Source organism: Olea europaea, chromosome 2, assembly GCF_002742605.1.
Source record: "Olea europaea var. sylvestris chromosome 2, O_europaea_v1, whole genome shotgun sequence".
Taxonomy (NCBI): domain Eukaryota; kingdom Viridiplantae; phylum Streptophyta; class Magnoliopsida; order Lamiales; family Oleaceae; genus Olea; species Olea europaea.
In genome coordinates, this window is record NC_036238.1 from 21226746 (window position 1) to 21250661 (window position 23916).

At 33.6% G+C, this 23916-nt stretch overlaps 4 protein-coding genes across 17 annotated transcripts; 1 reads left to right on the plus strand and 3 right to left on the minus strand.

Moving 5' to 3' along the window:
• The first annotated feature begins 1185 nt into the window (after positions 1-1185).
• Positions 1186-6097, plus strand: LOC111366216 (amino acid transporter AVT1C). 3 transcript variants are annotated; one of them, XR_002697605.1, is made up of 13 exons: positions 1186-1222; positions 1835-2047; positions 3024-3349; positions 3546-3760; positions 3914-3937; positions 4065-4245; positions 4372-4591; positions 4686-4821; positions 5088-5107; positions 5275-5420; positions 5557-5600; positions 5709-5788; positions 5868-5903. XR_002697605.1 is itself a non-coding variant. In XM_022986927.1 (13 exons), the coding sequence occupies exons 1-13, from the start codon at positions 1215-1217 to the stop codon at positions 5961-5963; spliced, it is 1692 nt and encodes a 563-aa protein (XP_022842695.1). In that variant the 5' UTR covers positions 1199-1214; the 3' UTR covers positions 5964-6097. The 3 variants fall into 3 exon arrangements, 2 of the variants coding, with proteins under 2 accessions (XP_022842695.1, XP_022842696.1); XM_022986927.1 differs by having other exon boundaries at positions 1199-1222; positions 5726-5788; positions 5868-6097; XM_022986928.1 differs by lacking the exon at positions 1186-1222 and adding an exon at positions 1279-1575 and having other exon boundaries at positions 5726-5788; positions 5868-6097.
• Positions 6098-6361: 264 nt separating this feature from the next.
• On the minus strand, positions 6362-11323 carry LOC111366222 (OTU domain-containing protein DDB_G0284757-like). Of its 8 annotated transcripts, XM_022986937.1 has the most exons (12): positions 10527-10856; positions 9370-9803; positions 9216-9289; positions 8956-9029; positions 8222-8276; positions 7920-7994; positions 7720-7793; positions 7581-7629; positions 7205-7289; positions 6828-6884; positions 6620-6739; positions 6362-6557 (listed from the first exon to the last, which is right to left on the minus strand). In XM_022986937.1, exons 2-12 carry the CDS (start codon positions 9692-9694, stop codon positions 6508-6510), a joined length of 1038 nt encoding a protein of 345 aa, XP_022842705.1. In that variant the 5' UTR covers positions 9695-9803; positions 10527-10856; the 3' UTR covers positions 6362-6507. The 8 variants fall into 8 exon arrangements, with proteins under 8 accessions (XP_022842705.1, XP_022842699.1, XP_022842703.1 ...); XM_022986931.1 differs by lacking the exon at positions 10527-10856 and adding an exon at positions 11151-11323 and having other exon boundaries at positions 6362-6739; XM_022986935.1 differs by having other exon boundaries at positions 6362-6727; positions 10527-10860.
• A 1362-nt stretch (positions 11324-12685) lies between these two features.
• LOC111366239 (thaumatin-like protein) lies at positions 12686-14484 on the minus strand. Of its 4 annotated transcripts, none has more exons than XM_022986966.1 (4): positions 14344-14484; positions 13598-13975; positions 13463-13524; positions 12686-13090 (listed from the first exon to the last, which is right to left on the minus strand). In XM_022986966.1, exons 1-4 carry the CDS (start codon positions 14408-14410, stop codon positions 12851-12853), a joined length of 747 nt encoding a protein of 248 aa, XP_022842734.1. In that variant the 5' UTR covers positions 14411-14484; the 3' UTR covers positions 12686-12850. The 4 variants fall into 4 exon arrangements, with proteins under 4 accessions (XP_022842734.1, XP_022842750.1, XP_022842726.1 ...); XM_022986958.1 differs by having other exon boundaries at positions 12695-13075; positions 13448-13524; XM_022986975.1 differs by having other exon boundaries at positions 12695-13075; positions 13448-13524; positions 13598-13972; positions 14344-14470.
• Positions 14485-15252: 768 nt separating this feature from the next.
• LOC111366264 (thaumatin-like protein) lies at positions 15253-16669 on the minus strand. 2 transcript variants are annotated; one of them, XM_022986993.1, is made up of 3 exons: positions 16538-16669; positions 15793-16170; positions 15253-15719 (listed from the first exon to the last, which is right to left on the minus strand). In XM_022986993.1, exons 1-3 carry the CDS (start codon positions 16602-16604, stop codon positions 15418-15420), a joined length of 747 nt encoding a protein of 248 aa, XP_022842761.1. In that variant the 5' UTR covers positions 16605-16669; the 3' UTR covers positions 15253-15417. The 2 variants fall into 2 exon arrangements, with proteins under 2 accessions (XP_022842761.1, XP_022842766.1); XM_022986998.1 differs by having other exon boundaries at positions 15793-16167; positions 16538-16668.
• Between the last annotated feature and the right edge of the window lie 7247 nt (positions 16670-23916).

Sequence of the window (23916 nt, forward strand, 5' to 3'; positions counted from 1 at the left end):
AGGATTATTTATTAATTTGCAAAAGCTTTTTGGACATATAATAATAAAATTGTCTCTTGGAAGCAATGATTTACTAAGCCATAATGGATTAGAAATAATCTTTCCACTAATTGAAGTGATGAAATTGTACAACTTGATAACGCTTTTGAAATTATGATATCTTTGCTTTGGATTAATAATATTAAAGAAAATTCTGTTATTTGTTCATTATTAGTTATGAAATATGTAAGAGTGTATTTGATTACATTTATTTTCCATGGAAAATATCAGTTTTCCATCCAAATTTCTACTTGGAGTGTTTGATTGCTATTTTTTTTCATGAAAAATATTTTTCAACTTTTGAAAATATGTCTAATTTTTCTTGTTTTTAAGGAAAATATTTTCCTTGGGTAGAGGTGGTTTTTATTTTCCACAAAAGATGGAAAATATTTTCTTTTCTAGATGATATTTTCCATTTCAATCAAACACACTCTAATTTTTTTTTTTCACACAAATTAATATTTGAAACCAATTAGGGATGTTGAAAGAAATATATTTTTAATAGAAACAGAAAATAAATACATAAAGAAATTTTATTTTATTTTTTGGGTGGAAAATTTCTCAGGTGTATATAGATGATAAACCAAGGTGGGTGTCAAATTGTAATGGATTTTAAAAATCATTCTAAATTTAGATATCTTCATGTCAGATTTTATTGAATTTTAATGAAATTCATTAAAATTTAGGTGCCCCAATTGAGATTTTAATGAAATCATTTAAAATTTGGATACACTCAATAATTAATGAATTTATAAGGATTTTATTAATAGAAGAATTTTAAAAGATTTGGATGGATTTCAAGCTTAAAAATACATATAAGCAAATCTTTTGAAATTTCACCATATTTAACGAGATTCTTATGGAATTCGTAAGAATTTACTCAAATTCCAAAATTCACTAAAATATTAGTTGAGAAAAAATTCATTCCCCCCCCCAAAAAAAAAATATTTAAGGTTTAGCATTTAAGTCCCTAACCTATGGCCTTTGTAGTAGATAGATCCTAATCATTAAGGTTTAGCATTTAAGTCCCTATCTTTTGCATTGTATGGCAGTGTGGTCCCCAATAGATTCTTACAAAACTGTTCAATTGTCTTGCAATTCATACTTCATAGCCAATTGAAATCTTATATGCAATTTGTACGTCATTTTTCAAAGAAGAATGTCCGCAACAGAAAATGAAAAGGTACACAAAATCTTGCCACAATAATTTATGCTACTGATTGACTGTCATCATCCTAAATATTCTCTATAAGCATAGTAATCCCTCTCTAGCTATCTCTTAAACAACTCACATAAAATTTTAAGTATTGTCTTCAACATACTACTCATTTGTAAACCTTGTTCATTTTTTCGCTAAAGAACTGACAAGTATCATATTTTTATATCCTATAATGATATGACGTTAATCAACTCATCTGTATAATTTATTTAAATGCTGTGTCACCAAGTCATGTTTCTTTGTGAGTGTATTTGTATCAGTTGAGAAGGAGAAGTTTTTTGTGAATCTTTCAAGATTCAAGATTTACATGTGTAAAGGTACAGGCTTTTAGGCAGATTCAATAAGAAAAACCCGATTCTTGTCTTAAATTTTGGAAGCTCCAAACTAAGTAGAATTATTCTCATGGTTGTCCACGTGCTATATTCAGCCACCATTAGCCCATCTTTTCAGACAATATTTGATCGAGTCCCATTCTCAATTTATATTTGCATGTAGAGATAGATATATGCATATGATTTTCAGTTTCTTTTTGGACTTCCTTTCTTGGTAATTTTCTTGATTTTCCTTGTATATCAGTAATTTCGAAGAGAGAAAGCAAATGAAGAATTCAGTATCTGAACAGAGCTTGTACATAGAGAGTGACGAAGAGGATGAGGAGAAGGCATATGATGAAGGTGGAGTTGCAGAAGATGGGAATGATTCTGATTTCTCCAATGACTCCAATGATAATAAGAATAGCCACCAAATCAAGCCCAGTTCATACAATACCTCCTGGCCTCAAAGTTACAGGTATGCTTAATGCTTATATATATACACACTGGTGCGCGATTGACAGCAATTATTATGACATGAATCTCGATTTATACGAGTAGATGTGTATGCACGCGTGGCGCCTGGTGGAGATGATGGGATCTTCTTTTATCTCGTTTCACTTTAAGGATTAAAAAGAGACAGTCGGTATTTATATTTTGTTGTGATTTGTGCAACAACAGTGATGAATAATACGTAATCAACGAAGAAACAAAACAAACATTCGACAAATTGCCTACATCCATGGGAGCGAAGCTGCTATGATTTGTATTATGTACGAATAATAAGGCTATATATACACACACATGAATCCTGACCCATACGAGACTTTTGGGTCCGTTTAAGACTTTAAGAAAAAATCCCAAAAATACTTATTCCAGTAAACAAGTATTCTATTCTATATGAGCTTTACTGTATTTTCTTGTCTGTTTTATGCTATATTTCACGATTTCTATGTTGTCAATGATGATTATTGACTGTTAATTTTAAGCTCTACATGAACTATCTTTCTGCTTTTTTCGCAGTACTAAACATTCATATAAGTAATCACCGGTCCAAGACAATGAAGATTTATTTATTGCTTTTAATTTTTACTTTTAGTACAATTAATTTGGTCTTTGCGATTTGAAGGACTGGATGAATTTGATTTGTTTAATTACTTGTTCAAGGATATGTGATAACTAAAGTTGAACTATTTTTGAGTTGCATTCGGACAAAGAATTGTAATTTATTTACGCACTCCTGCTCGTCTCAAAGAGACGGAAATATTGGCATCAACGATGAAAAGTAAAAGAAGATCGGTTAGAGAATTAACTCGAATGCATAAATGTTGTCCAGATATCAGAACAAATCCTAGATAATTGATTATAAATCATGTTGAAATGGTTAATTCTTATCTTTCATTTCTTTCATATCTAACTCCAAATACTAAATCTGATGAAAATAATTGTTGCAGGCAATCAATTGATCTATACAGTAGTGTTCCATCTCCGAGTCTTAACTTTCTTGGGACACCATCTTTGCCTAAAAGCTCGTACCTTTCCTCGTCCCTTACAAGGAGACATACGCCAGAGATATTACCTTCTCTGGATAAACCACTCTTATCTGAACCAGAGGATGAGAAAGTACCACAACAAAGACGTAGTTCCCATTCTCTATTGCCACCTATACCGTCAAGGAAGCCAGGAATAAAGAAAGCGAGTCCCGAGGAGAAAGAGTCCAAGGACTCAGATGAAATTCCAATTTCTCGCCAGAGCTCATACGGCCAAGCAGTGTTAAATGGTATGTTTTATTAATCTGGTCTTGCTTCAATGTGCAGATAGTTCATTTACAATGCTTGGCACGCAATTTGGTCAATGACTAGAAGCTAAAATGGATGAAATTTTAACATAATTTTCTTCTGTAGTACTGTTTAGTGCTATACAATTCACATTACCAAATAAACTATTATCGCTTGACATGTAGTGGTTTTACACAGGCATGAACGTTCTATGTGGAGTTGGAGTCCTTTCTACTCCATATGCAGTCAAAGAAGGAGGGTGGCTTGGGCTTTCTATATTATTGATTTTCGCAGTGCTTTCTTACTACACCGGTATTCTCTTACGATCCTGCTTGGACAGTCAACCTGGGATTGAAACATACCCGGATATTGGCCAGGCTGCCTTCGGTAGAGTGGGACGTATTGTAATATCAGTAAGTCTTATCACTTCCTCAATATTTTGCCTTCATTTAGAATTAAAATTTCAGAATATAATGATAGACGTTTTTACTTATCAAATTAAGAGAAAATCTATGAGCATTAACTATTTGCTAATGTGTCTTTCATATTGTATGTTGTTTATGCAGATAATTTTATACGTGGAGTTATACGTAAGTATTCTTCTCAATTCTTGAATTGAACCTCATGCAATCTGTTTTCATCACCATAACTCCTTTGAACTCATTAGTCAATTTCTCCAACTGTGTTTTTGGCCTCTGCTTTCTAAATCTGTTTCAGGCTTGTTGCATCGAATTCATTATTTTGGAGAGCGATAACTTGTCGTCTTTATTTCCAAATGCACATTTAAGCATTGGAGGATTCGAATTAAACTCTCACCATTTCTTTGCATTGATGACCGCCCTGGCCATTCTTCCTACTGTTTGGTTGCGCGACCTGAGTATTCTTAGCTATATATCTGGTGAGTCCATTCACATTTAGATGATCATAAAATGAATTTAAAATGTTGTTCATTATTGTCCAATTCAGTCTAGTACTGCATACCAAATACGAACTCCGAGTATAATATGGTCTTCAATACTTTCAGCTGGAGGAGTAATTGCATCAGTGTTGGTGGTTGCTTGCTTGTTCTGGGTTGGGTTAGTGGATCAAGTTGGCTTTCAGACTAATGGCACAATGCTGAACCTTTCCACTCTTCCGGTTTCTATTGGTCTTTACGGCTATTGCTACTCGGGTCATGCTGTTTTTCCCAATATCTATACATCAATGGCAAAACCTAACCAGTATCCTGCAGTCCTCCTAACAAGGTAATACCAAACACTGCAGTCCTATCTGGTTTCTATTTGCCTCTACTGTCAAGTCTATTCGCGTTTTTTAAACCCGAGTCAGTAACCATTGCAGTTTTGGCATCTGCACTTTGCTGTATACTGGAGTTGCTATACTGGGATACACTATGTTCGGAGAATCAACGCAATCACAGTTCACCCTCAACATGCCCCAAGATTTAGTTGCATCTAAAATTGCTGTTTGGACTACGGTTAGTCAAGAATCTATTATAGAATAGGTTTCTTTTTGTTGTTAATCTATGCTGATGTTTGGTACGTTCTAGTAGACATGGTTGAACAGTTGTATGAAATTATTATTATTATTATTATTTATTTTATTATTATTATTATTTTTTTTTTTTTGGCTTATTCAATGCTGTATACAAAATATGTATTATAAACCAAGTTATCTATATTTGCATTGTGTTAAAGACTTCTTGCTTTTAATTAACTTGTGCATCTGCTTATTCTTTTGCAGGTAGTCAATCCATTTACAAAATATCCTTTTACTGATTCTACGCTTCGGAATATTACGATGGTCGAGCATTTTCATTTCTCATAAAACTTTTAACGAGAAAATGATTTTTCAAAAAAAAAAAAAGAAAAGGCTTTGAATTCAATAGTTAAAAATCAAGAAAGAACAGTTTCTTCTTAATTAGATATACATATGCATTAACAATGTCTCCAGTGGCAATGAGTCTGGAAGAACTGATACCTTCAAATCACAAAAAGTCTCATATATATTCTATAATCATAAGAACTGCATTGGTAATGTCTACGTTGCTTGTTGCTCTCAGCATCCCCTTCTTTGGTGAGCTCTTGTTTTCCAACCTCTGCACGCCTTCTCGACTATGAATATTTCTAGACACTTTTAGCTGGTTCATGTTCGTGGACAAAATTTTCTTCTTGTCCACATTCTTTAATACGCGTTCATTTTTGTTATACAGGTCTGGTGATGGCATTCATTGGATCTCTGCTCACAATGCTAGTAGTAAGTTTTCTAATTTTGTTTTGTTAAATTATTTTTCATAGTTTTATATTCTTTCTTGTTACAAAATAATGTTGTTGTTCCTCGAATTGATACAAGTGTTGTACCAAGTCTCGTCTCTTTTTCAGACACTGATTCTCCCGTGTGCATGTTACCTTAGCATCTTAAAGGGTAAAATAAACCTCTTTCAGGTAAAACCAAGTTCTGTTATTTGCTATGATCGAACTGTTCGTTTAGTATTTCCTAATATTTCTGTTTCACTTTTTACAGGGCTCCATCTGTATCTTGATCATCGTAGTTGGCGTCATAGCATCCGTTTTTGGAACCTATTCAGCCCTCTCTGAAATTATCGAGAACTTGAGTTGATCTTTTCGCGTAAAAGTGTATCAGTTTCTTGATATTTAAGAGCTTTTCACAGTACATGTTCTCGAAAAGATAATTTGTACCCTAGTGAAAGACGCATGTATTTTAGTCTTCTTCGACATCAAGTTAGTCTATCAGTTCTTGATTGCAATATGGTCTCATAATTCATAAGATAATATGCTATAAAAGACTGATCTTCATGGTTTCTCTTTTAACAATTCTAATTTTCGATGATGTTTTTATCAAATCAAACACTCGGGCATGGGAAAGGAATAATTCCAATTTTGTGACTATTATTTGATGTGATGAGTAGTCTCACTGGGTGTGAACGAAATCTTCGCTCCTGTGTCATTTATTACATGTTTAAACCCACCCAAAAAAAAAAAAAAAAAAGAACGTAGTTGAAAACTAAGAAAAATATACTGCCTACTTGAATCTTGAAAGTTGCAAAGTTCAAAAATGTACTAAAAAATATGTATATCAACATTTAATAAAAGAATAAATGTATGAATTACATCAGAACTGCATGCACAAAACAAGCTAATAATCAGGCTTTCCACCACTTCTTCTTTTTCTTGCTCCCCAATACAGGAAATTCTGCAAAACAGAAGCAATATTAAGGAATACAAACTGAATCCAACCAATTAAACGCCCATTACCTTCCGAATATTCCATATAAGATGTGCCTTTACTTTCACTCTCTACCAAACTGACTCTCTCTCTCCTTTTAGAGGTAAAACTCCCCTTGCCTTCATCGGCATTTCCTCCTCTAAGATATTCTATTTTTTCAAAGAAAAGAAAAGAAAAGAAAAGATAAGATGTAATAGCATGAACCGAAGGAAAAATAAAGATAGAATAATCTTTTACCTTCTCGCGGATAAATAGAGTTATAGTGCACTTCCGCCCAGAAGCTCAAAAATATCACTGCATTGATCAAAGGTAGTGATTAGGACTTAACAAATGCCCAGAAAATCTCATTAAGCCCTTGTTTGAGTCATATTATTTTTGTAAAAATGCATTTTTGAATGATGTATTAATGGGAAATGTTTTGTTAAAAAATAAGGAAAAGTTTTGAATTTACGTGTAATATTATTTTATTGAAAAACGTATGATTGAAATAATGTCAAATCACTGTTTAAGAATGTATTTTTTTAAAAGAATGTGGCTCAAACATGGCCTAAAAATGGAACATTAAATGGTGAAATAAACTTGCCCCAATAAAAAAAAAAAAAGAAGAAGCTTACTTCTGTTTGACTTCAGAGTATTTGGAAGAATCTCAATATAGCAGGTATCCCTAAACGACGTAATGACAAATATTTTGACGCCATACTGTCACCAAATAAGAACCATTCGCTAATTATTAGCCTATTGTAAATCGGAAATTTATTGTGCAAAATAGCCACAGTTGGAAAAAAATAGATCAAAGACATCCTGTAACAAAAATTCGAAGCGAAGTGTAAAAAGAGCATATATAGGGCATAAGAAAACAGACATTTCTAAGTAAGTTTTAAGGTGGGATAATTTCACTTGCTCGAGTTAATTCCGTCTGAGGTGTTTCACTTACAAACAAGAGTACACTTCAGTAAAGCAATAGAGAGAAAGGGAAGGAAATAATCATACAGTGTCTGCAGCAGCCTGCAATGTGACATGATCCCCCCATTCGCCTGTCCTATAATCACGTCAAATTGATTATATAAGTAAATACAGTCTACTGAAGAGGAAGCACAAATGCCAAGAAAGATGCAAAATGGAACTGTACTTGCTCATTTTCTTCAAGTAGTCGTCATAAGCCATTGGAACATAATTTTCATACAGCTCTCGATAGGACATCAGCTGATGATTGGCACGTAGAAACAATGAAAAATCATAATGTGAATAGATGTATTGTACTGAAAAGAATGAAACGAATTAGAAGCCAAGTAAGAAGATATCTTGAAGCCAATCAAAACGCTCAAAAACCTGGTACAAAACTTGTTCTCTCACTAATTTATGATGCTTGGGAGTACGATATATTTGATCTGATAATGAACGAAACTGCAGAAAGACAGGGAGGATCGTAAGCCGTAGGTTCAACAAGAAGTACCAAAACATGAGGAAGATATACCAAGAGGTAGAGATCACCCAAACTCACTTGAACTAAAAATATTTATTAATATGTAACCTATCAACTACAATTGCCTTCAAATTGGAAATGATGAATAAAAATGATGAATAAATATTTTGTTATAAATTTGGATCCAGCCAGAATGTGGGGAACCAACCTGGCAATTACCATCCCCTGAAATTTCTCGTTCAACCAGGTCATATAACTCCAATCTGTTGAAGACAAAACAAATAAAATAATCGAGTAAATACACTATAGTTCATGAGAAAGTATCAGTTAAAATAACATGACATATACAGAAAATAGAAAAAAGAGATGAAATTTTAAAATACACTCTTCAGAACAGAGTAAGACATCACCCAAAAAAAAAAAAAAAATTCAATCTGCAAAGCTCTTCACGGACAAAACTGGAAATGGCCACTTCAAAGTAAAATTAATAAAAATACATTTTGAGAGTGCAAACTCATTGCTATATCCATTAAACTAAAAGATCTTTGTGTATTCTTCATAGATAAAAATTGATAGTTTTTAACCTTTTTTCACCATCGAGTTAAAACTCTATTAACTAATAAGATGGCACATAATGGGAATTTTTATTTTTATTTTTATTGATGACCGTGGGTGTTTGGGCCAACTTACGTGCACTTCAACTAATTCCACGGGATTTTCAAGTTTATAGTCGGGTATTCACTTTAGTAATACTGAGGGGACTCAAACTGGTGATCATTAGGGAGCAAATTCAAGGTCTGATCACTGAGCTACCCTTCAAGATTATAATGGGAAATCTATTGTATATAATTATTGAACCAGTGAATGCAAGCCCACAAAACAAGAAGTAATCTACGAAACAGCTAAGTTATAAAATGGAAAAGAGATGATTTCAAATAAGACCTGGCGAGCATCCTTTCATGATCTGACATGGCATCATCAGCTGACGGAATTTCTCCATTAATTTTAGGAACATGCTGCAATCAAGACAAACAAATAACGAAGGCCAATTTCAATATAAATTCTAGAATAATAACTGATCATCATTAGTCGATGTGCAGTAACTTGCAAGGGACATAATCCGCCATTACAGCAACATGAAAAGCTTAATTATCTTAAAGGAGCTTTTCTCATTAATCGGAAGAGGAATAAGGTGAACTTACAGGTACTGGAATCATCTCATTCAGTCTTCTTCCTAATTCACTATCAAGGGTGGATTCTTGGTTACTATTGTAATCTGCAGACAAGGTAAATAAATTGAAAAACAAGTAAAATCATAAGTGTTAAACAAAATGAAATCTAAAGCTTTTCCCTAACCATAATAAAATTGCCTTCTTGAAGTATCAGACCAATCCTGAGAAAAAACAGACTCTTGCTGATCTTGATCTTCAGCACATGTAAATCTGGATTCCTCAGTAGTTCTAAGTCTTGCTAACTCTTCCTGAAGAGCATGAGCAATTACTTCATCATTCTCCACAACGGATTCTGTTGTGTCACAATAACCTTCCTCCACATAATAAATTCGAGACATGTCCATGTCATAACAAGTAATAATCTTAGGAGAACCACCACGCATTGGAGAGCAATCTATAAGGTGATGGCCCCACCGAACAATGTCAGGATCAAACTGGTGCGTGGTCATCTTCTTATAATAGATTTAAAGAACACTTTGGAATAAATTTAACCACACACTTTTCTCGTACTAAAATATCTCTGGTATGCTGGCTGTTATAGTGGATAGAAATACGTTCCTGCAAGAAAACACAGTTTAAATTCAGAAAATACGTTCATATTTGTAATCTCGAAGTAAATGAAAATATAAATAAAAATCCAAGTATACGTTCAGTATGCATAAATAAAATGACTGCTAAATTGATCACTCTCTGCTTTACCTAAATGTACTAAAAGAAATCGATCCTCTGGTCTCATCCTAACATTGAGAAATAAAAATGTTCCTTTCTTGAACCTTAATAGTAAAGAGTACAATCTTTTCCCCATTAAAGATCTAAAAGCCTTCAGATATTGTATATAACCTATCATTCAATATAGAATCCTGATTTTAATAAAATTATTGCCTTCAAGATAATAATCTGACCAACTATTTTCAAAATATAGGACTTTGCAACGATAAAAATTTATCTTGACCCTTCTGTATAGAAAATGGATAAACGACCAATGAACATATGACAAATTTCAAAGTTCATCAAAAGATCTTTAAAAGATTAAGCTGATCATTAAATTGGAACTTGATTCTTGGAGCCGAAACATATAATGAATAATCAGTACCGTCTTACTTCTAATCTAAACAAGAAAGACCCGAGAATTTAAGATAACTAGATTTTTAAGAAAAGCAACAAAAAACCTATTTATCCGAACTTAAGAATCGAATAAACTTTATCCTAAACCTCAAAACTTACAAGAACTTCCCCAAAAAAATCGTTTATATTCTTGTATACGCATATGTTTTTACTGACCTTTGAACTAGAAGCCCAGACATCTTTACCTTTACAAAAAGCTAAGGGGTTTTACTTTGGAATCAAGAAAAATTTGAACCGGTGAGGTGATAAGACGTCGACGTTTTGGAAGCTTAAATGAAAAGAATGAGAAAGCGAAACCGTAGGCGTTAGGCCGCGAAAATCCTGAGGAGGCGCCACGCCACCATCGTTTTTTTCTTGAAAATCCGCTATGTGGGACCCGTATTAGGACCAAGAATCTGCCGCGAGTTCGGATTCAAAGATTTTTGCAGCGGTTGGATTTCATGCGCACGCATGATCTTGATCGGTTGTGATTTCGTTCTGTTCTATGCAATTTAGTCATTTTGATTAATTTTTTGAGGAAAATATTCTTCCTTGTTCTTCGAGTTAATGGTTAAAATATTGGAGAATAAATTATAGTAAAGAATTCTAAAACTATTATCGGATTTACTAGAATACAGAAACCAATTCTATATCAACACTATCAAAGTTTGTGAAAAATAAGTTGAAACATTCTGGCGGGATACACTTTTGTTGGAAAAATATGACTTAATGAATTGTGGATCAACAATAATGTAATAATTTTGTAGAATTAATAAAATACATAGATGTTTTGAAAACTACCTTCTTCGTGTTCTTTACAAAAATTTCTCTGTGTTGATCTTCTGGACACCACCTTCGAACTATTCGGCCGTCTTCGATCTTCAAGAACTCAAACTTGTAAAGAAATTATGGGTGTGAAAAAATTAAATGACAGTATATCTATAAGATGGATATTTTTCTTGGATAAGGCAAAATTACTATCCTGAAAGGAACGTTTCTTTTGTTTGCAGTTGCATAAGGCAAGTTTTATATGGGGATTCTTTTTTAGGAGTGTTTGATAAGCATTTTTATGTAAAATTGTATTTTAAAATAATAAATTGATGTGAAATGTATGATTGAAAAATAAGGAAAAATTTTGTATTTACGTGTTATATTATTTTAATAAATAATGAAAAATGAATTTTGAAAAAAATGACTATCAAACGTGACCTTATATTTGGATAAGGAAACTTTCATAAAAAGATTGTTCCTTTTAATTCTAATCAAAATCAAACTCTTTCATGTATTAATGGCACATAAGCGACGCGTCCTGATTTATTAATAAAATTTACTATCCGTTAATAATAAATTATAATCGTTATATCTTATTGTAGTTCTTAAGACAGCGAAGAGATCAAGTCGGACCAAATTAAAATAAACTCCAATTGATTAATACTAACATGATAAGCTCTTAAACGTTCGAGATAATTTATTAATTTCATTATTTTTCTTTAAAAGAACGAGATTGCCCTCACAATCTAATTGAAATTATTAAAATTATATACATTTGACTTATTGTTCGAACATATTATCCCAAAGAAAATATTGAATATTCGAAATAAGGTAAAATGACAAAATACTCCTTTCCATATATACATTAACCCCAAATCTCATTTTTTTTTATCTAACAGTCCCATATGATCATATCACAACATTAATTTGAAGTCAATATCAAATTATTGAGCTCAAATTTAATTATTCAGTAGAAAATTCCTTCAAATCATTAATATTTTCCCTCTTGACTCATTCTATCATTGCCAAACATATTTTGACATGTTTGGTGAGTATAATTGACAATATCGTACAATATTTTGAAAAATAACCAAAACATATTCAAATTTGCAAACAACGTTCAGGCATACAAATATGTATTTTGTTTTTTAAATTTATCTCAGCCAGACGAGTGACGACATGTATCATGAAATCTCTCGTTCATCAGACTAAATTTTTCCTCGAATTCTTGTCCAGTCAAAAATATAGATCCTAAAATTAGCCCAACTTAGAGGTTATAATCCGGGACTTTGAACCAACTCGCCTGCCTTCAGTGTTTTTTCCCTTTTTTTTTTGGTGAAGTACAGGCCGGCATGAACAATGAACTCGACACAACCCAGGTGCCTGCCAGACATTTACCGGCATTAAACAGAATCGTTTGATTAATTTTTTTTTTAAAATTGGTAATTGGTAATTTTGAATGACTCGACTCGTTGGACTCAAGGACTACTCAGCTCATGAGGCCACAGGCCAAGGACCAATCGATCCGAAGATTTGGATAAGAGCTCGGCTCCACATTCATTATCACTCTAATGTCACATAAATTAAATAGCATTACTCCAATTTTACTACTACTATTATGAAGTACAAATATGTAATCACAACCAATAAGTAACGAAAATCATTAAATGTTCAGATATTAATACAGTATACAGCGATCCATAATGCTAATTAATTAGATAGAGGATTTTCTAGTGATGAGGACAAAATGTGACCAAATAGCTTCCGCCAGTGCAAGTGGCAATGCTGGTAGGATCATCATAGGCATAAGAATAAGCCTTGGGACAAGCCGTCTTGAAAATTCTTGAATATGCAGTTGGCTTACAAGATTGTGGGTTCCCGAAATTTCCAGTGCAACAATATCTTGGTGAATTGAATGCAGAACAAGCACTCTTGCAAGCTACCACTCTCTTCTTGTCGTGAGATCGAACCTGAAGCCCCGCCGGACACATCATGTTCAGGTCACTCACGCACCCGGCATAGCTACATTTCCCTGCCAGTACATATATATTCTCTCAATTTCAGCTTTCGAAACAAATTTAACATTAGAAATATCAATACTATACCTGAGCCTCGGAAGGGTCTGATGGCAATAGCAAGATTGTACCCATCAACAAGGCTGACATCGTAGAAATCCTGGTCATTGCCAAGTGTGATCTCAGCAAGGGTGGCTGGAGGGGCCCCGCCAATACCATTACAGAAGAGAGCACCACCACAATCCCCGGTGGCGCAGCGGCCGCGCCCCGTGGCATCAAAAGAACAGCCGTGGCGGCCCCAGATGCGGCCATGTCGTGAGATCGAACCTGAAGCCCCGCCGGACACATCATGTTCAGGTCACTCACGCACCCGGCATAGCTACATTTCCCTGCCAGTACGTATATATTCTCTCAAATTCAATTTTCGAAACAAATTAAACATTAGAAAGATCGATACTATACCTGAGCCTCGGAAGGGTCTGATGGCAATAGCAAGATTGTACCCATCAACAAGGCTGACATCGTAGAAATCCTGGTCATTACCAAGTGTGATCTCAGCAAGGGTGGCTGGAGGGGCCCCGCCAATACCATTACAGAAGAGAGCACCACCACAATCCCCGGTGGCGCAGCGGCCGCGCCCTGTGGCATCGAAAGAACAGCCGTGGCGGCCCCAGATGCGGCCGGACCATGCGGTGGGGAGTTGGAGAGTATAAGCCTTGTTTGGTGGCAGCTTGAAGCCACCACGGGCAAGAATGGGCTTACCAGCACTAGGTTGGATGCCTGGCCAAACAGGGTGTCTGCACTTGTTGTACAGTGTCATTTTTGTGGCTGAGACCTCTACTGGATTGTGCCATTTTCAGCACAAGAAGAAATTCACAATAAGTTATTCAAACGTATTTAAAAAACAAAAAGTTACATAATACTATTTTTAAGCTCACAAATAAAAAAAATTGTTACACGTGAGTCGTTTACTGATAAGTTGGATAATATAAACTGAATCTGATCTGATCTACACTTAATGAGGCGTGTTGATGACAAAATTTAAAGTAACTATAATCTGATCTGCACGTGACTTGGCATCTCATAGACGAGATTTAAGTAAATACATTTGACCCTTTTCTAAAGCCTTAAGCTTTTGTTATTGGTCATCAGCATTGAAACATTCACAAAAGAGGAAATAAACTACAATGTAGAAAGAAGAAGATTACCTGAAATCTGGACAATGATGAAGGAGAGTAGTAGCAAAGAAATAAAAGGTCTGAGAAGGATTTCCATGGCTGAAAAACTTCAAGTTGATGAGGAGAACACTCAATTTATTTCCCTCTGTGTAGTGAGTTTGATGGGCTTTTATAGATAAAAATCCAATAGGGTTACTACTTACTGGACTTTCTCGTCAATTGGTAAAGTTAACTCGTTCGTACTACAGTGAATAAATACGGCTGGCAAGTGGGCCTTATCAAATGAATGATGTTCATGTATATTCTTATGAATCATTAACTTATATGTACAATATTTGTAGACATTAATGTTAGTAGACAATATTCTACTTGACATTATTATATGACTAATTCTATTTAATTTCGTTGGAGTTATAATTTCAGTTTAAGTGAGCATTAAATGATATGCAAAATTAAATAAGTCATTTAATTTCACATTTCATTCAACATATTATCTAGCGCCACCTAGACTGAGTTGTAACCCCAGTGAGACTGCATAACATTATTCTTATCGTATTTATCCATTTAAAAATTAATTATTTTTTACATCACATGCTTGAATTTTGACACTAGCTTTATTCTATTTTTCTTTCTTATCCCAACTTAGAGGTTATAATCCGGGACTTTGAACCAACTCGCCTGCCTTCAGTGTTTTTTCCCTTTTTTTTTGGTGAAGTACAGGCCGGCATGAACCATGAACTCGACACAACCCAGGTGCCTGCCAGACATTTACCGGCATTAAACAGAATCGTTTGATTAATTTTTTTTTTAAAATTGGTAATTGGTAATTTTGAATGACTCGACTCGTTGGACTCAAGGACTACTCAGCTCATGAGGCCACAGGCCAAGGACCAATCGATCCGAAGATTTGGATAAGAGCTCGGCTCCACATTCATTATCACTCTAATGTCACATAAATTAAATAGCATTACTCCAATTTTACTACTACTATTATGAAGTACAAATATGTAATCACAACCAATAAGTAACGAAAATCATTAAATGTTCAGATATTAATACAGTATACAGCGATCCATAATGCTAATTAATTAGATAGAGGATTTTCTAGTGATGAGGACAAAATGTGACCAAATAGCTTCCGCCAGTGCAAGTGGCAATGCTGGTAGGATCATCATAGGCATAAGAATAAGCCTTGGGACAAGCCGTCTTGAAAATTCTTGAATATGCAGTTGGCTTACAAGATTGTGGGTTCCCGAAATTTCCAGTGCAACAATATCTTGGTGAATTGAATGCAGAACAAGCACTCTTGCAAGCTACCACTCTCTTCTTGTCGTGAGATCGAACCTGAAGCCCCGCCGGACACATCATGTTCAGGTCACTCACGCACCCGGCATAGCTACATTTCCCTGCCAGTACATATATATTCTCTCAATTTCAGCTTTCGAAACAAATTTAACATTAGAAATATCAATACTATACCTGAGCCTCGGAAGGGTCTGATGGCAATAGCAAGATTGTACCCATCAACAAGGCTGACATCGTAGAAATCCTGGTCATTGCCAAGTGTGATCTCAGCAAGGGTGGCTGGAGGGGCCCCGCCAATACCATTACAGAAGAGAGCACCACCACAATCCCCGGTGGCGCAGCGGCCGCGCCCTGTGGCATCGAAAGAACAGCCGTGGCGGCCCCAGATGCGGCCGGACCATGCGGTGGGGAGTTGGAGAGTATAAGCCTTGTTTGGTGGCAGCTTGAAGCCACCACGGGCAAGAATGGGCTTACCAGCACTAGGTTGGATGCCTGGCCAAACAGGGTGTCTGCACTTGTTGTACAGTGTCATTTTTGTGGCTGAGACCTCTACTGGATTGTGCCATTTTCAGCACAAGAAGAAATTCACAATAAGTTATTCAAACGTATTTAAAAAACAAAAAGTTACATAATACTATTTTTAAGCTCACAAATAAAAAAAATTGTTACACGTGAGTCGTTTACTGATAAGTTGGATAATATAAACTGAATCCGATCTGATCTACACTTAATGAGGCGTGTTGATGACAAAATTTAAGTAACTATAATCTGATCTGCACGTGACTTGGCGTTTCAAAGACGAGATTTAAGTAAATACATTTGACCCTTTTCTAAAGCCTTAAGCTTTTGTTATTGGTCATCAGCATTGAAACATTCACAAAAGAGGAAATAAACTACAATGTAGAAAGAAGAAGATTACCTGAAATCTGGACAATGATGAAGGAGAGTAGTAGCAAAGAAATAAAAGGTCTGAGAAGGATTTCCATGGCTGAAAAACTTCAAGTTGATGAGGAGAACACTCAATTTATTTCCCTCTGTGTAGTGAGTTTGATGGGCTTTTATAGATAAAAATCCAATAGGGTTACTACTTACTGGACTTTCTCGTCAATTGGTAAAGTTAACTCGTTCGTACTACAGTGAATAAATACGGCTGGCAAGTGGGCCTTATCAAATGAATGATGTTCATGTATATTCTTATGAATCATTAACTTATATGTACAATATTTGTAGACATTAATGTTAGTAGACAATATTCTACTTGACATTATTATATGACTAATTCTATTTAATTTCGTTGGAGTTATAATTTCAGTTTAAGTGAGCATTAAATGATATGCAAAATTAAATAAGTCATTTAATTTCACATTTCATTCAACATATTATCTAGCACCACCTAGACTGAGTTGTAACCCCAGTGAGACTGCATAACATTATTCTTATCGTATTTATCCATTTAAAAATTAATTATTTTTTACATCACATGCTTGAATTTTGACACTAGCTTTATTCTATTTTTCTTTCTTATCCCATAACATCTATAATCTTGAGAAAACCGAGCAAGACGGATCAAGTCGTTATTTGTAATACGCTTAAACCATGTAAACTTTGCTAAGTTCCAATTTGCAGAATCGTTGAAGGTGTAATTTTTTTTTTTTTATAGAAAACTTTGTCAGGCTAAATGTTGGACATAAATTTGGCACAGTTGTGCTACATATACATAATAATTTATATACATGATTATATATAATTGAATCAAAATTTCTAAGTAAAATGAAAAAATTTCCACATCCTCTCTTTAACATTCATTTATATGTAAATTATTATATAATTTCGTAAGTCGAGGTAGGCAAGACCTATTTTGTCAACGAAGAATTTTGGGTGGTCCGATACAAAGTGCTCAGGTACCGAGGGTGTCAGAAGTGAGTGGGGACCTAAAGGGAAAAAGTTAAAAAATTTCACATGTATTCTCAGGGAATCCAATCTGCACGCTGCTTCCTTTGAGACCTTTATTACCATTGTTGTGTTTCCGTGTCTGCACCCACTGCGCAATCAGAGATCCCCAACTAAGTTTTTTTTTTTTAACGAGGTGTTCTAGCTTGCGTCAGACTATATCCTCGTCCCTGAACCTTCGGCCCCTCAGTAGCTCAGGGAGGTAAATCGCGGGATGTGCCCTTGTTGGTTTCCAGGTTCCCACACGACTTTTACTCCTTTTCCAAAGGGAGTCTCTTCACTGCCTTACAACAACTTGCCTTACAAAATAAATCTTGCCTTCCAAGTTGTGCCTTCCAGGAATCGAACTCCCCACGCTTGGTTCGAGAGCCCTCTAATGTAATTGTTCCGCCAACTTGGATGTGCCCCGGGGGCAGAGATCCCCAACTACTCATTTTCATGCTTACTGGATTAGGGGAAAAAATCATTTAGCTATGTTTGTCATTTTTAAAACAAAAAATTCTTTAATTTGTGAACTCATTTGTTTACTACAAATTCATATGATAGAATATTTTATACATAAATTTAAAATTTTTCTACTTTTAAACTTTACTAGTCATAGTTAAACGTTTATTACACATTATTCTGAAATACTATTGAAAAAGTAATATTTAATACTAATTTATTTGAAGGATTTGATAAGTCTCAAACGAATTAAGGAAAATAAAATTTAGGATATAAATTTAAGAGAAGAAAATTATACTCTCAAAACTCAATTTCTATTATTCAAATTTCTTGTGATAATGAAATATTACAATTGAGCAATATTTTTATACTACATTTGGTACATAAATATTAATTGCAAATCCATGAATTTAAATACCCGTTAAATTTTTTAGATATATGAATATAAATAAATTTATTTATAATAACTTTATATTCATGTAGATCAAGATTCATCGAATCAAGATTCACTAGAAAAATAACTTACAGTTGGTTCAAATACAACAAAACCTTAATAGACTCTCACCGCCCAACTTGTAAATCATTGAAAAATCTCTTCGATTCTACAACCTGTACTTTCTAGCAACTTTGAACTTCTTTTCCCTTCATGTGGATAACCAAGAACGAACTAATTCTAAAACATTTAGATGTTTCTTCCTAATTTCAGAACTCTGAAGGTTTATTGGTGAAGGTAAGAGTTTTTGGTGTTTGAAATTTGAACTTGTAGTTGAGGCAAGAAAATTATAAAATATATGTTTGATTATGTAGGATGTTCTCTTGAATTAAATGAAGGCTATCGTTTGGTGCTATAGTCGAGTGGTGCAAAGGATAGCAGTGAGGTTATCTCACGCCTTGTTACCAGTCGAAGTATGGGGGTTCGATTCCTGAGACATAAAATTGGATTTCTTGTAGGTGTAATGTACAAGTAACTTTTGTTCCCTGATCTGTTGGGGCACATCCCGCGATTTACCTCCCTCACAAAACTCTAGAAACGGGACGGTGAGGACCCTCAAGGTTGGGGTTCAACCTTTTTAGCTTAGAAACTAAACATGATAAGTTGAGATATTGTATCAGCATAACTGAACTAACAACAAAATATGATATCAATATTATAAAAAATTGAGTGATTAAATTGAAGAGAATCAAATTTAAGTGACTAACATAGAATATTAGTTGTAAGTTGAGTGACTTTCACTTAAAACACTATTCACATTTTACCAAGTTATTCATCCAGACCATATTCTAATTTCCTCGAGTAATGTTATTCAGTGTCGATCATTTCAGTTTAAATGGTAATAGAACATCTTATTCATAAATTTATTTATATGTATCTCAGTTCAATTAGATGATGAATCAGTTGACTCATTACCATCTAAACTAAATGATTCATAACTTCATTTTTTTTTTCCTCATCACGTCGCCAAAATGCAAAATCTTTATTAATATACAAAATAATTAAGAGAGACGTGTCCTTACTTTACTCAACACACTATAAATAGTCCAAATAGAATCAATTAGAATTGTTGTCGTTTTAGTAATGTCCTGCAGAGATCTATAAAGTCGGATTAATAAACTATTAATAAATTATATCTATTAGTTGGCCATCGACTCATATATGCGTGCAACCAATTAAAATAATATTTTTTAATACGACCACCGCATTTCACTGCCTCCACCACCATACACGGCCAATAGCCACCGCCTCACGGTTCAAATTCCCTTGATAATGTATCGCAAAATTAGGTTGCACAAAGAAAATCATAAAATTCAATATTTGTCGAACATTAAATCCCAATCCAAAAATTGATTCAAAAAAAGTAAAGAATCAAGAGTTGAATTAATATAATAAATAAATAAGCAAAACAATTTTATCCTTTTTTATGAATCGATCAAATTTTGAGTACCTTTTAACAACTTTTGAACGTTCGAATTTTACTAATCCAATCGATTCGATGTAACATTGGTCAAGAACCGTTACATGCGTAATAATGGCAGGCTAAATGTTGTGAATTTACTCAATTACCCCGCGGTTTGAAACTCGAATTTCATGAATGTTGAATAAAAGAGCATACTGCTTTGCATGAAAGTAGATTATTCCTTGACATATGACCCACAAGGATTGAAAAGTTTTTTACTTTAACCAAAGACATGTGGAAAACTTTATGGGAAGAGATCTATACTACTTCTAAATAAAGCATCCTAAGTGATTTGGCTGGTGAAGTATGATTAGTAACATTCAAATTATTTTAACAAAGTCATGATGATACAACCAGAACAAAAATTACTAGTTACATAGCTCTTGAAAATCACAACGTGTTTGGTATGTGAAAGTAAAAAAAAAAAAAAAAATTACGACATAAAACTCAAAATGACATTTTGAAATTCTGAAGATTTTCATTGAAAACACTAAAAAAACTCAAAACATGGAAAATGAATTTAAAATTTTATATTTACAATGATTCTTTTTTTTTTCTTTATCAACTTTTAAAATTTATATTTTTTGATGACATAGTCGTATAAAATTTTTATGTTTTACTAAATAATCAAATTAATTATAAAAAAATGTCATAAAATTATTTCTAAAATTTTTAAACCCAACGCATTTTCTAGTTTTTGTTTTAAATATTATTTTTCAGAATGAAAAACCAAACGCGATTTTTACAATCTTAAAATACTCCCTTAAAACGGGAAACAAAAAATAAATTCAAAATGAAAAACAGGAAACAAAAACGCAAACCAAACGCAATCTGAATGTTCATTTAGTTTAGATTTATTGAGAAGGATTAGCTTCGTATATGAAATAGGCTTTGCAAACTCATTTTCTAAAGAAAATTAGACTGAACATTCAAGTGGACACATACATAAGGTGGGAAATCGTGAGTGCAAAAGAATCTATTTTTGAAGAGAATATTATATCATTTGAAAATTATCTATAAATTTAGAGAGTTAAAATTTTGAAGTACTCCAACAAATTTTTTTATATTTAATACTTAATTTAACTCTCAAAAAATATTTATTATTTTTCTCTATCATCTATTTTACCTAGATTTTCTTTAGACGATTTTATTATTTTCCTACATTGAATATTGAAACACTTTGAATGCATTTAATTTAGAGAGTGAGCTATCTAAACTAAAATATTAATTTAAAGAGTCTCTTGGAGTATAATTTTTAAAGATTGACTCTTTAAAATAGAGAGAATCTCATACTTAAAGAATTTCTTGAAAATACTCTTAAACGCATGTTTCTTATGTAGCTTTATCTATAAATGTGTCATTGTTAGGGCGTGGGCAATATTGCCTTATATTTGGTGTAAAACACCACTGGAAGAGAGCTTACACTAAATTTGGTGTTTTACACCAAATATAAGGCAAATTTGGTGTTTGCCCTATTATGTTTAATGTTTGTTTCAATTTATTAATGAAGGCAATATTTTAGTTCATTGAAAAACGATGAAAATTTTATTAATGAACTAAAAATAGATGCATTATTTTTTTAACATTTTTTCAATTTGGTGTGTAGGCCATTGGAGATTATATTAATATTTCCTAATTGAAGCATCTTGTGTAAATATTCAAGAATATATTTGACATGTAATACGAGACAAGACTCGACAGTATAACGAAAAAACTTTACTATGTAATTCATTTCACTAAACATACTATTGAGATTATTTGGAATGGTGAAGATAGATGGTAACGGTTGAACAATTCTTGTTCATGGATCATGGTTAAAATTGATTACAAGGAAAAGTTTGATGACTCACTCACTCTACGTTAAATGTAAACTGGACTTGTGGTTGTTAATTGACAAATTTTAAAAAAGGAATAATACATAACTCCTATATATAAGAATTACATTTTAAAATTGACAAACTTATCAAATTATTTCAAAATTCAAGTATTAATTCTAATTAATAATATATATTTAATTGGAATTAATTATCTCCACTGCACCACTCCAGAAATATCCACCTGCCACTATACTCAATGCTTCCAGTAAGCATTGAGTTGGATAAATAATTTATTTATGTTTTCTAACTTTTGGAACCCCACCACTCTAACCCCATCCCACCCCTTTGCAGAAATTTCCAATTTTAAAAAACATTTTAGGAAAGATTGAGGCCTGCAAAAATTCAAGACACTTCCGCTATCTACAAAAGTTTTCTCTTTCTATATATACATTTACGAACATAAATAGAAACCTGCAATTTTAGGGAAATTTGCAAGGAAAATTAAAGCCTCCATAAATTCAAAATGCTTTCTCTTTCTATAAAAGCTCTCTCTCTCCATATACATTTACAAACACAAATAAAAATCCATAGTTATAGGGAACTGTTTAGGTAAGATTGAAGCTTCCATAAATTCAAAACGCTTTCCCTCTCTGAAAAAACTCTCTCTCTTTGCAAGTGGTGGTGGTAGTGCGGTAGCAACTGTGTTTAAGAAACAAATTTGCATGGTAGCTGTGATGGTGTGTTACATGTGATGATAGTATATTGGAATTGATCTGTGTGGTTATAATTAACACAATTTGGTCACAATTGATCACAATTAATACAGATTTGGTCATAAAGGATCATCACAAATAAATTCGCACACACTGCAGACTAGCACCATAACACATATAGTCATAGTCGATCACAATTAACACAAAGTTGGTCACAACTAATACAGACATGGTCACAGAAGGTCTCGATAAAAAAATCTACACACGCTGTAGGCTAACACCTCAATGCAAACAATTACAATCAGTCACAGTTAACACAAGCTTGGTCATACCTAGTCACAATTAATACAGATTTGGTCACAAAAGGTCACTACAAATAAATTGAACACACTGCAGACTAGCATCACAACTTATCATCACCATAACCTAAAATAGTAAGCCATATCATTTTTTTTTATGGCTAGAATAATCTTTATCAATTACAACCCATTTTTTTGCAATAAAAAGATGCTCGTAGAGATCCAAAAACATCCCAACAAGGAAACCCTCCTTTCACTGGCAGAAATTCAAACATTCACAGCTCAACAACACTTGATAAAGCCAATTTCCTTGGCATTGCTTCGAAAGCACCGTCTGCAGCACGTGAGCACATACTTCCTAATTATTCCCACTTCACTCTTAGATAACCCAAAAACACAAAAATAATACTAACTATATTTCCCTATTTCTGTTTTCAATCTATCAAATGTTGGGAATCTACTTATACATGCACAGCGGAAAATTAAATTATTTCGATTCCCATCCAATAGATCTCATTGTGTTTGGTTAGGAATTGTGATAAGATTGTACCTTTTGTCAGATCTGCAATCTTTTTGCTTTTCTTTTTGTTCCATCAACCTTGATTTGCCACCACAGCTGTCCAATTGTCCAGCCTCCAACGGTGATCCACACAGAGAATATGACTGCAGCCTCTAGGGTTTTTTCTTGTGCTAGCAAGAATAATGAATACCTTAATGGACCTCAAACCCTAGTTATGTATTTATATAAACCCAAATAGGCTCGGCCCGGTCCGGCCCAATAATTAATTAATCCAATTAATTAAACCCGGTCCGTGAATTAATTAATCCAATTAATTAATTCGAAAATATAAATAACAAATCCAATTAATTAATTTATCCAACGACTGTTAAATTAACCAATTGGCAATTTGCAATCTTCCAATTCTCTTTTGTGTGTGACCCATTAGGTTCCCGACCACGATGCCTAACGACGTGGAATATTATTTTGATCTAATCAAAATTGATAAATTAAAACACCCCTTTTAATTTATCGTCAATTCACATTCGCCGTCCCTGATTGACATCTAGCAATGTGTCAGGGCAATACATGTGACGGGAAATGTCACGTGGTATGACAAAA

Excerpts from the sequence above, each read along its gene's own strand:
- LOC111366216 (XM_022986927.1), top strand. Across the intron at positions 2,048-3,023 it reads TCCTGGCCTCAAAGTTACAG|GCAATCAATTGATCTATACA; the intron begins GTATGCTTAATG and ends TAATTGTTGCAG. Across the intron at positions 4,822-5,087 it reads AAATTGCTGTTTGGACTACG|GTAGTCAATCCATTTACAAA; the intron begins GTTAGTCAAGAA and ends ATTCTTTTGCAG.
- LOC111366222 (XM_022986931.1), bottom strand. The coding sequence starts at position 9,694 with ATGACCACGCACCAGTTTGATCCTGACATTGTTCGGTGGGGCCATCAC. Across the intron at positions 8,277-8,955 it reads CATGAAAGGATGCTCGCCAG|ATTGGAGTTATATGACCTGG; the intron begins GTCTTATTTGAA and ends TGTCTTCAACAG. Across the intron at positions 6,885-7,204 it reads TACTCTGAAGTCAAACAGAA|TGATATTTTTGAGCTTCTGG; the intron begins GTAAGCTTCTTC and ends TGATCAATGCAG.
- LOC111366239 (XM_022986966.1), bottom strand. The coding sequence starts at position 14,410 with ATGGAAATCCTTCTCAGACCTTTTATTTCTTTGCTACTACTCTCCTTC. Across the intron at positions 13,976-14,343 it reads CATCATTGTCCAGATTTCAG|TAGAGGTCTCAGCCACAAAA; the intron begins GTAATCTTCTTC and ends GGCACAATCCAG. Across the intron at positions 13,091-13,462 it reads TGTGTCCGGCGGGGCTTCAG|GTTCGATCTCACGACAAGAA; the intron begins GTTCGATCTCAC and ends GCGGGGCTTCAG.
- LOC111366264 (XM_022986993.1), bottom strand. The coding sequence starts at position 16,604 with ATGGAAATCCTTCTCAGACCTTTTATTTCTTTGCTACTACTCTCCTTC. Across the intron at positions 16,171-16,537 it reads CATCATTGTCCAGATTTCAG|TAGAGGTCTCAGCCACAAAA; the intron begins GTAATCTTCTTC and ends GGCACAATCCAG. Across the intron at positions 15,720-15,792 it reads CAGACCCTTCCGAGGCTCAG|GGAAATGTAGCTATGCCGGG; the intron begins GTATAGTATTGA and ends ATGTACTGGCAG.